Here is an 11,480-nt window from a genome sequence, read left to right as displayed (position 1 = left end):
GGGCATGACCACCATTTTACAGGTCAACCGAGGGTGGAATAAATCAAGTTAGATTCTGCATCATTTGTAAAAATGTAGCAAGCTTTTAGGAATAGAAGTAAGCTATTTATAGCTTATATATATAAAGAAAAGATACAGAAACTTAGCTCTGTCCCTGGCACATAGTAGGTGCTTAACAAGTGTTTATAAATTGGTTGATAGAGAAGGAAAAGCTAAAGAGAGTACACTTCTTTCTCACACTCAAACTCAATCTGACCTCACTTCAAGTCTGTACTGAGAATTTACAGAAGTGTCATAACACATCACAGTTGTCTTGACACATTTGAAATGAGTCCTGACTCAAGCACTAGCCTAGATTGCTCTAAGCTTCAAGAAGATGTCACAGTACCATTTACATTCCATTCCCACAGCTCCACTATCCTTTGTATAAGAGGCTATCATACCAGTAGGATCCATGTAAGAGCATATTCACATGCCTGAACTTTAATTTTTAAATAAGGTAATCAGGAGACCATTTTTCATGGCAAATTGTATTGTTTTCTTTATTTTTAGTTCCCAGTCAGAGTTGCAGTGCTACACCTGGGAAAATCAAAATAGGACAAAATGCTAACCAGCACATTATAATCTGTTTTTGTTTTGCATTCACTAATTCTTAATTACAATATAATTTTAATATGTGGTTTATAGTCACTGATATCTTCCTTCTTGTGGATTCTGTTTTTTCCCTCATCGTGGAGAATTTATGAGGGATTTCACTAATGTGATTTTTACCAATATGGGGATTCTTTTCACTAACTCAGAAAACTATCTCTATAATAGAGAAGTTCTAGGGAGTTTTCTGAGACATATAGTGGTTGCCTGAGATTTCCACATCAAGGTCAGAGACTGAATTTGAAGAAAAGGTTTTCCTACCTTCACATCTGGCATTCACTATGTGAAGGGGATCTCATATTAAGTAGGTATATATTAAATATTTTAAAATATTATAATTTATTCAAATATTAGATCTGACACAAACTTGAATGACATTCATTCTCCTGAAACAACATTGTTTACTGTAGCAGTCTAGTAGAATAGAAGGTTTGGGGAGTCAGGTAATCATTGAATTGGGGAGTCTGATTAGGGAGTCAGGTAATCATTGAATATATAGTTTGGGTTGTCTTTTGAAGTTTGTGAACTACATTAAAGGAATTAGTCCCTAAAATAGGTGGCAAATAGTATTTATACTTACATTATGTTTAGAAGAAAAGATATTTTGTTCTTCAAGACAGAGAAGTTATACTATTCAAAAGCCATAATCTATACTACATTATACTCTTTGATAGGATTATAAGATTCTCCACAGATTTGGAGCTAGAAGCATATCAACTGGCTTTATCTCCTCACTTTATAAATGCATAAATTGAGGTTCCATGAAGTAAAGTAATGCCCAGTATCACACAAATAGCAAATTATTGAGCTCAGATGTGAAATTCAGGTCATTTGCTGCCTCGTTATATTTTGCTAATTATTTTTCCTCTGCTTCCATTCAGACAAATATAAATAATGTCACCAAATAGAGTCACTTCAGCAAAGTAAGAACATTAACTGATACTAAAATGGAAATGTTTTATTGAACTGAGCAGAACCAGGTAAACAATTCACATGCTGACCAAAAACAGAGTAAAGCAAAACAACACAGAAAGACTTTAGAATTTGTAACAATACAGTGGCCAATTGTCAGTACTTTAGAGAACTGTTGGTGAAGCTTGCTTACTCCCTCTTGGCAAAGAATGAAGAATACATTTTTAGACAGCTAATGTGCAGATTTCCTTTGATTGGAATGTTACAATGAGCAAGTTTACAGAGTAAAGATGAGGAATAATGTAACAGTCCACACATGTGTATGTATAAGGTATATGTTTGATGTATGGGAATTGTACTAAGAGATGCATGGACAGATCTGTGCATGAGCAGTGAAGGTCTCACTTGGCCACATGACCTTTGTTCTCACCATTCTCAACATTCTGGCGAGAATCCAGGCTTCTTTGTCTTTCCTGGGCTAAAGTTATCCACCCTGGAACTTATTGTAATTTACATTTAAACCAATGGCGATCCACTATGTGTTGTTGCATATGCATTATGTGCCTCCCACTTCTTGCCATAGGAATGCTCCTTCTCTGGAGCCCCACTGTGATCTCTAAAGATCTTCTTTCTTTGTTCTTTTATTCCCCTCTCACCTAACCTCTAGCTGACGTTCTGGCATCAGGTGGTTAGCCTTCCATCTCTGCCAAACACACTCTGTCTTCACCTGATTTCTATTCTCACACCTGATTTCTATTCCTATCTAGGAATTCTCCATCCCACCTGTTCTTGGTTATTCATATCTCCCTTCACTGAATACCCTACAAGGGAAGATATTAAAGGAACAAGCGCTGTTCCTTACATAACAATTAATCTGTGTGTCTCTCAATTTATTAACCCTTTCTCCCGACTTCTTTCTCCTCCTCAAGTTATTACCCACTAGGAATTCCTTTTGTGCAATGGTTGCTGGTTGGCCATTGCAAATAATTAGGAAGTGACAGGATTTTTTTAAAAAGAGCATCAATGAAACATAAAAAATAATAAAATGCATAAACAAATTATAGACAAATACAGATAGAACCAATTAGAGTTAGAAAGGCATACATGCAAGTATTAAGAAAATTATATTCTGAGAAATATAGGAGTTGCTGGTCACAAAATCAGCCAAAAATCATTTAGAAACCACTAAGAGCAGCAGCAAGAAAGACTGAATAGAAAGCTAGTAATGGAGGGCACACACGCGCAAAAAATGGATGAAAAAGCCACAGACTTCAATTGGGTCCAAAATGTACTAAAGGAGGACTTGGAGGAAGTCGGGTAGGGTATGTATTTAAATGAAAAATAAGACAATTGGAACATTGCTAATCTAGAAGACAAAGGCTATTTCTTTGTCCAATGCTGCAGATGGTGGATTAGGTTTTAAGGTAACACTGATATCCTCCATTTCCAGTATCATTTCTCCCTTGTCCCCACCTTTGTAGATGTAGTGAGCTTCCTGGCTTGGTTCTTGAAGATTGTTAGAAGGAGCAATGTGCAGATCCATCTATTTGAGTTTCAGAGTTTTTAAAAAGGAAAAGCCATGAGTTGTAAAAGATAATAAACAATGATATTCCACAATATGGTGCTGTGGTGTTTTAGATGTAGAATGAGTGGAATAACAAGTGATGAGGAATAGGAGTTAAGATGTCTGTTGGAAGAGGAGTAAAATCAAATTCTCATGCCAATTAAATGAAATAAATATCTTAATAAGGAGAGAGGGAGGAAGAAAAGGTGTGAGAGAATTTGGAATATTAAAAATATTTTTACAAGTAACTGAGGGAAAGTAAAATACTTAAAAAATAAAAATAAGATCAAATCAGCTAAAAATTTATGTTTGATTTGCCATTACAGTTTTTTATGGATTATCCTCTAATTAGATCTCTAAACTTCTTTTTACTTCTTTTATGAATGTCTTTGGGAGTCACTTTACCTCTCCAGGTTTCAGTTTCCTCATCTGTAAAATGAAGAAGTTGGATGAAATTACCTATGAGGACCCTTCCAGCTTTGAAACTTTGATCTTATCATACTGTTTGTATTACTTAATATAGTCATAAATGTGTATATTATTCACCCCTACTAAACTATCGGTTACTTAAGGGTAGAGGCTTTATCATGTTTGCCTTTGTGTCTTCTTTAGTGGCAAGCACAGTGGAATTTACTAAAGAAGTGCCTAAACATGTTTTTTTTTTTTTATAAATGATATGACTCTATTATATATGGATTCATCATTAAGCCATACATAAGCAAATTAGTTTAGCCACAGTAACTATTTTTCTTGTTTTCTCTTCTGTTCCCCCCCCCAAAAAAAAAATCACACAATTTTAATTTGATTTGCAGAGTAACTAGAAGGCAAATCAGACTTCAAGAATGGGAATTTCATCTATACTTGAAGATGATTGTTTCAGGCATGCATAGAATAAGTTGCTAGAGTAAACTCAAAAGAGGACAGGTAGGAAGGTTGATTGGGAGAATCTTGTAGTACCCTATACATGATGTGACTGTGTTACATCTCTGATATTAGAAAAAGAAACAACTCACAAAAATATTGCATTACAAAACAAATAGCACATGGTAATGATGTGGAATGAAAGAAAAGAATTGAAAATTGTTCTTGTGTTAGAGAATTTGTGAGACTGATATAAATTGTATTATCATCTTATTGATATTTTTCTTAATATCACTACTAGGAATGATGAGGAAAGTTCTGCTTCATTATATTCATTAACCCTCACTTCTTTTTTGGAGGGCCTTCCAAATTTTTTTCTCTAGAAATGCAATTAATAATATATAAGAACCAATGCAGCACATTGGAAATAAAATCTTTAGGATAACATTAATATTTAAAACCACAATCATTCCTTCAAATATCTTCCAGCTCTTAAAAAACATAAAATACAAGACAATTATTCTAGACTGAGCCAAAAGAAGCATTACTGATACATTTATTCTCAACGTTTCTTTTTTCCCTTTCTCAATGCAAAACTTTTCTGTGATTTATTCTTGGCATTCTGTGTAGTACATTTAAGTTAAAGCATCTAAACACTCATTATTTGACTGATGACTAGATATGATCCCATATTATACTTCCAAAAATTACTCATTAGGTATGTTAGAATCTAAAAGAAACATTTTAAATTATACATTTAGGAAATAGCTCCACAAAAGTAAAACATGCTTTCAAAAAAGAGAATCCCTAATCAATAGTAATCATAACAAAGATATATAGGCCATGTGGGGACAAGCTTATACTATGGAAATTGTCACACAGTCTTCCCCATCTGACTCTGGAAAACACATAAAGCAATATAAACTCTCATTATTTTCCTTTCTCCTCTATATCAATCTTGGAAGGCATTTTAATTTCCTTTGGGGAATATTTCGTTGTTCTCCAGTTGAGGTGGGAAGCTAGGGTTAATAGGTTTGAGGAATTTGAATTCACTATTATCAGAACCAGATGCTAAACACATGTCATATTTATATGTCTGAAAGAGAGTCCCTGTGCCAGTAATATCTGCCAAACTTCTCGGAAAACTATTGGCATCACCAAAATGATAATGGGATCTCTTTTTTAACTGTTTCCTCTTATATACCTTGATAACTATGAAGATTGTGATGGACACTAGAAAGAGAAAGGATATTAAAGTCAATGAAATAATTAAATACATAGTTAATGTGCCATCATACTTTTCTTCTTCAATGGAATCTGGAATATGTATGTGGGATTCTGAAAAGCCATCTACAAGAAGAAGGTCTAGAGCTGCAGGAGTAGAGAGCATAGGGCTGCCATTGTCTCTCACAAGGATAATGAGCTTTTGCTTGATAGCATCTCTGTCACTGATGGACCTGGCAGTTCGAACTTCTCCATTATGGGACCACACAATGAACAACTCAGGGTCTGTGGCCTTGAGCAATTGGTAGGAAAGCCAGGAATTCTGACCGGAGTCTTTATCTACTGCCACCACTTTAGTAACCAAGTAACCTTCTTCAGCTGCTCTGGGGACCAGTTCACTGTAGGAAGCAGAGTAGTTCCGCATAGGATATAAAATAACTGGAGCATTGTCATTTTCATCCACAATGACAACATATATTGTGACATTGGTGCTCAAGGAAGGGGACCCTGAATCTGATGCTTTCACAGTCACTTTGAAGTCTTTGATTTCTTCATAATCAAGGGTCTTCAGAATGTATACCTGACCATTTTCTGAATTGATGGAAATTAATGGGGATGAAAAGAGAGAGCTTTTGTTTTCAGGCCAGATAGAATAAGTCACTTTAGCATTCTGCCCTGAATCTGAATCAGTAGCGTTCACACCTCCAATCATCAGGGAAGGGCTGTTGTTTTCAGTTACATACATAGTGTAGGAAGATTGGTTGAAGAGAGGGAGGTTATCGTTGATATCTAATATTTGCACTGTGACAGTCTCCGAAGCTGAAAGAGGAGGAGACCCCAAGTCTATAGCAGTGACTGTTACATTGTAGCTAGAAACCCTTTCTCGATCCAAGGCTGCATCTGTCACTAGTTCATAGTAATTGCTGAAAGTCGGTTTTAGGGTGAAGGGGATGTCATTGGGAATGGAGCAAGTTGTTCTCCCGTGGTCCCCAGAGTCCCGGTCACGGATGCTAAAAAGGGCCACCACTGTTCCAGTTAAGGAGTCTTCAGGGAGAAGGGTAGAAATAGAAGTCACTGTCACCTCAGGAGGGTTGTCATTCACGTCCATCACCTCCACGAGGACTTTGCAGTGAGAGGATAGCCCTCCTCCATCAGTTGCTCGAACACTCAGTTCATAATATTCAGTCGTTTCAAAGTCCAGGGGTTTGGAGATTCTAATTTCTCCCGTCAGAGGGTCAATATGGAAAGCACGATGACTTTTACCAGCATTTTGACTGAACGAGTAAGTCACTTCTCCATTACTACCCTGATCTGAGTCAGCTGCAAATATGGTGCTCACTACAGAACCTGCTGGACTGTTTTCTGCCACAGTAGCTCGGTACAGAGACTGAGAGAACACTGGGGCGTTGTCATTTGCGTCCAGGACAATGATGCGGATGCTGGCAGTCCCGGTTCGGGGTGGGATTCCACCATCAACGGCGGTGAGCAAGAACTCGAATTCCGGCTGCTCCTCCCGATCCAAAGACTTTGCCAAGAGCATCTCCGGATACTTGCTGCCATCACTGCGCTCCCAGGTATGTAAAACGAAGAATTCATTTGATGGAGTGAGCGTGTAGTTCTGGAGAGTATTATTCCCCGCGTCTAAATCCTGGGCACTTTCTAATGGGAAGCAAGTCCCAATGGTAGTCGATTCAGGGATCTTTAAAATGAACTTATCCTCTGGAAACTGAGGCGAGTGATCATTGACATCAGAAATGGCCACCTCAGCCCGGAAGAACTTCAATGGATTTTGCAGCAATAATTCAAAATGGACCATGCACTCGTCTATCTGGGCACATATTACTTCCCGGTCTATTCTATCCTTTGTGACCAGTTCCCCTGTTTTCAAGTCCAATAGAAAATGTTCCCTGAGACCGTCTGCAACTAGTCGAGCCTGCCGGGAAGACAGCACTTTCACATCCATCCCCAGGTCCTTGGCAAAATTAGCCACGAAAGAACCGATCGGTATTTCTTCAGCTACAGAATAGCGAATGCTTTCACCAACCACGCGGAACCCCCCAAATAGAAAAGTATAGACAAAGAAAACTTGCCTGGTCATTTCCCGCGGTGGGAGCGCCATGACTGACTCCTGTTCTCCACCCCAAATGATCACTAAAGACAGCGTTGCTGTTGTGGTGGCTCCAAATAGGAAATACTGAGGAATGAGCACCAGAGTCCACTGCTCGGATTCTAGCTGCAACGTTTCCAGTAGCAGAGGCTAATATTTAGGAAGAGCCAGAAAGAGCCTTCCAGATCCGACTGCTTTTCAGAAAGGAATGCAGACTAGGGGACTGAATGATTTGACCTGGAATTTTCCTTTCCTCTCCGTGGCCGACAGCGCCACCAAGTGTTTCAATCAAATAATGCAAAGATTGCTCAATCCAGTTAAAAACTGAGAAATGGATGTTCTCAGTATGTTTTAGGAGATGTAAACAAATTCAACTACACACAGTTTCTTTGATAAGCATAAAATAATTTTAAGAGCAGAGAAGTAATAGGAAAAATAACGTTAAATTTAAAGGAAAATAACAATCCATAGAATAGTCCAACACCTCCCCTTATTTTATACTACAAAATAACCATAATTCCACAGGTATGATTGTAATTTTTTATCTGCTTGTGTTACTCAGTGACTTCCAAAGGAACGTGGAATCAACTACCTAAAACTTTAGAGGGACAGGAAATATTTTATAAAGCACACGAGACTGTTGAAACTGCTGAGGATACTTTTCTGGGTTTGATGGAGTTATCCTTCCAGTATGTGATTCTTTCAATGGTAGATTGAGAGGAAAGGAGATATGGTTCTCATTTTCTCACTTGGTAAATATAGTAAATTTGTCAGAGAATCAGATAAAATAATTACATTGAGAAAAGAATGACTTAAGAAGTTCTAGGGGGGGGGAAAGGGAAGAACCCCTCCCACCCCAACCTCCTGAACATCTTCTACCTCAGGGGACATAATACAAGTGAAAATAATTACCTTATAAAATGACTACAAAACTAATGGGATTTAAATTTTTTAAGCTGTACATAATTTAACTCATTCAAAGGTTAGTAAAAGGACCTAGAAAGAAACTGTGTAGCCTTATAACATGCTCACTAACTGTTCAAAATGTACTTTATTTGAGGGTAAATTTGACTATAGATAGGAGAAGTAGACTTTAAAGAATACTAACTGCAAAATATTTTACAAGTAATGCAATGGAAGGACATATTCTGAAGGACATGCTCAATCAATGTGGGAAAGAACATTTAAATTTGGGGAAACAAATGGATAAATTAGATAAATCAGCATTTAAAATTTTAAATTTAGTTCAGATCTAACATTTATTTAAAGTCTCATTCAGAACAGAGAAAAAAAGAAGTAGTCTTGGTAGAATTAATATCTATTAGGGGAAATTTTCACCCCTAACTGAAATCTAAGCTATTCCTGAAGGTAGGATTTTCCTCTGAATCTTTCCCATCATGGTGAGCATGGAGGCTGGGAATAATTGGCTTCAAAAACTTAAATTCATTGGTTCCAGAATCATTGGCCAGACACACCTCATACTGGTAGCTATGGGACAGGGTCCCAGTGCTATTGATATCTACTAAACGACTTGGGAAGGGGGCACTGGCTCTAAGGTGGCCCATGTCTGAAGAATCTCTTTTCTTTTTCCATAGGTGTAGTACAGTGAACAGGATGGCAGAGATCAGGAAGAGAAAAGAGACAGAAGCCAAAGAAATGATCAAGTAAAGAGTGAGAGAATCAATCTGGGTTGATTCTTTGATAGATTCTTGGCGTTTTACATATGGCTCAGAGAATCCATCCACCAGGAGCACATTTAGTGTGGCTGCTGTGGACAGAGGTGGTTGCCCATTGTCCTTAACCAATATCAGGAGCCTCTGTTTGATGGCATCTCTGTCACTGATGGGCCTCACTGTATGAACTTCCCCATTATGGGCCCATATGGTGAAGAGTCCTGGGTCTGTGGCCTTGAGAAGTTGGTAGGAAAGCCAGGAATTCTGTCCTGAGTCTCCATCCACAGCTACCACTTTGGTGACCAGGTAACCTGGCTCTGCTGTCCTGGGCACCAGGTCATTGCAGGGAGCTGTACCATTTTGCAAAGGATATAGCACAAAGGGTGAGTTGTCATTCTCATCCAGGACCACAACTTGAACCAAAGTCTGACTGCTCAGGGCTGGGGACCCTCCATCAGTTGCCTTTACAATGAACTGAAAAGTTTGGATGGCTTCATAATCCAAGGATCTCAGAGCATAGAGATGTCCATTGTCTGAATTGATGGAGATATAGGAAGAGAGGGACAGATTTTCAGACTTGGAAGGCTGCAATGAATAGGTTACCTTGGCATTAGTCCCAGAGTCCCTGTCATTGGCACTGACATTGCCCAGGTGTGAGGCAGGAGTATTGTTCTCCTCCAGGTAGAATATATATGCTGTCTGAGTAAATACTGGTGGGTTGTCATTGACGTCTGAGATAAACACTGTGATATTATGAACTGTTTGGAGCCTCGGAAACCCCAAATCCATGACAGTAATCATGATGTTATATTGGGCCTTACTTTCTCTATCCAGCCCTCCTTCTGTTATCAAGGTATAAAAATTTTCTATGGAAGGTTGCAGGGTAAAGGGGATATCTTCCTGAATGGAGCAAACCAGCCTTCCATTTTCTCCTGAATCCAAATCTGAAATACTGAAAACAGCCACCACCATCTCAGGTGCATTCTCTGGAATGGGACTGGTAAGTGACGACATAGCCAGTTCAGGGGCATTGTCGTTCAGATCTGTCACCTGAATAATTACAGTACATTTCCCAGAAAGGCCACCGCCATCAGTTCCTTCAACATCTATCTCATACCGTTGAATTGTCTCAAAATCTAGTTTTTTTCTGAGTCTAATATCTCCTGAGATGGGATTTATTTCAAAAGTTTTGCTAATTTCTTCAGAACTATGAAAAAGGGAATATAGTATCTCTCCGTAATTTCCAGCGTCCAAGTCTCTAGCAGAGACGGTGACAACCAGGAAGCCAATGGAATTGTTCTCTGGGACCTGAACCTCATATCGAGGTTGAACAAATAAAGGAGCATTATCATTAATGTCCACAACCACAATGCGGACGCGAGCTGTCCCAGACCTGGGCGGGGATCCACCATCTACTGCCGTGAGGATTAGTATAAACTCTGCCTGCTCCTCACGGTCCAGGGCTTTGCTTAACACCAGCTCTGGGAATTTCCTGCCTTCTCCTCGGCTGTGAGTCTGAAGGTGGAAATGGTAGTTAGGGCTGAGGGTATAGTTCTGTACAGCGTTAGGTCCTACGTCTAAATCTTCTGCGTTTTTCAGAGGCAAGACAGAACCCGGAATACTATTTTCGGGGATTCTCAAGAGCATCTCCGATTCTAGGAACACGGGCGAATGGTCATTAATGTCTTCCACTCTCAGTTCAGCCCGAACTATCTTTAAAGGGTTTTCCAGTAAGATTTGAAAAGGCAGCAGACAGGGCTCTGTGGAGCCGCACAACTCCTCCCGGTCCAATTTTTCCTTAAGGTTCAGATCTCCAGTTTCTCGATTTAGCTGTAAATGCTGCTTATTTCCTTTGGAAGCGATTCGGGCCCCTCTGGCTGACAGATCCCCTAACTGTAACCCCAGGGCCATTGCTACATTCGTCACAAAGGAGCCGCTCTCAGTCTCCTCCGCCACTGTAAACCTTCCCAGGTCACCACCGGCCTCAGACACCCATAGCAAAAAAAAAAGAAAGAAGACTTGCCTCTGCAGTGGAATCGCTTTCCTTTCGGGTTCCATTGTTCCTTGGTTTGCCTCCTTTTCAGCTTTAATCACCCAGTTCCGCCTCAAATAAGAACCAGATTCTGCAACTCACATTAACCAGGTTCTAATCCTGCCGGTGAGCAGCAAAGGGCCCAGGCTTGTATTCTTTCTCAGCTCCAGCTAATGCCATCCCCACCCTTGCCGCTGTTTCAGTCTCCCAGTCTGTTTCACAGTTGTAAGAATCTCGTAGGCAGAGCCATAGTCTCCTCCTTAGCCTGCAGCGCCATCAAGTGCCGCTTCTAAAAGTTGAAACTGTGATGGTGTTTTCGTTTTGTTTTGCAAAGTATGTCAAAATATTTGATTATTGCAACCGTTGTTACCCAAAACTTATAGAGTGTGCTTTGCTATCCACGATATTAAGGTTCATTGTCTTATGGTATACGGGAGTTGGAAAGGGCTCTATAGA

The 11,480-nt window shown here is 39.3% G+C and overlaps 2 protein-coding genes across 2 annotated transcripts; both read right to left on the bottom strand.

Annotated features, from left to right (window-relative positions):
• Nucleotides 1-1,594: 1,594 nt before the first annotated feature.
• On the bottom strand, nt 1,595-7,704 carry LOC130458202 (protocadherin beta-16-like). The gene has a single exon (XM_056821623.1). The coding sequence runs from the start codon at nt 7,329-7,331 to the stop codon at nt 4,959-4,961; it is 2,373 nt and encodes a 790-aa protein (XP_056677601.1). The 5' UTR covers nt 7,332-7,704; the 3' UTR covers nt 1,595-4,958.
• LOC100027257 (protocadherin beta-16) lies at nt 7,704-11,050 on the bottom strand. Its single transcript, XM_001377563.4, has one exon. The coding sequence runs from the start codon at nt 11,048-11,050 to the stop codon at nt 8,660-8,662; it is 2,391 nt and encodes a 796-aa protein (XP_001377600.1). The 3' UTR covers nt 7,704-8,659.
• Between the last annotated feature and the right edge of the window lie 430 nt (nt 11,051-11,480).

Source organism: Monodelphis domestica, chromosome 1 (assembly GCF_027887165.1).
Source record: "Monodelphis domestica isolate mMonDom1 chromosome 1, mMonDom1.pri, whole genome shotgun sequence".
In the NCBI taxonomy this organism is placed as follows: Eukaryota; Metazoa; Chordata; class Mammalia; order Didelphimorphia; family Didelphidae; genus Monodelphis; species Monodelphis domestica.
The sequence above is the reverse complement of the archived record's forward strand: the minus strand, read 5'-3'. Positions and strand labels throughout refer to the sequence as shown.

Coding starts and splice junctions, on each gene's coding strand:
- LOC130458202 (XM_056821623.1), bottom strand. CDS start 7,331: ATGGCGCTCCCACCGCGGGAAATGACCAGGCAAGTTTTCTTTGTCTAT.
- LOC100027257 (XM_001377563.4), bottom strand. CDS start 11,050: ATGGAACCCGAAAGGAAAGCGATTCCACTGCAGAGGCAAGTCTTCTTT.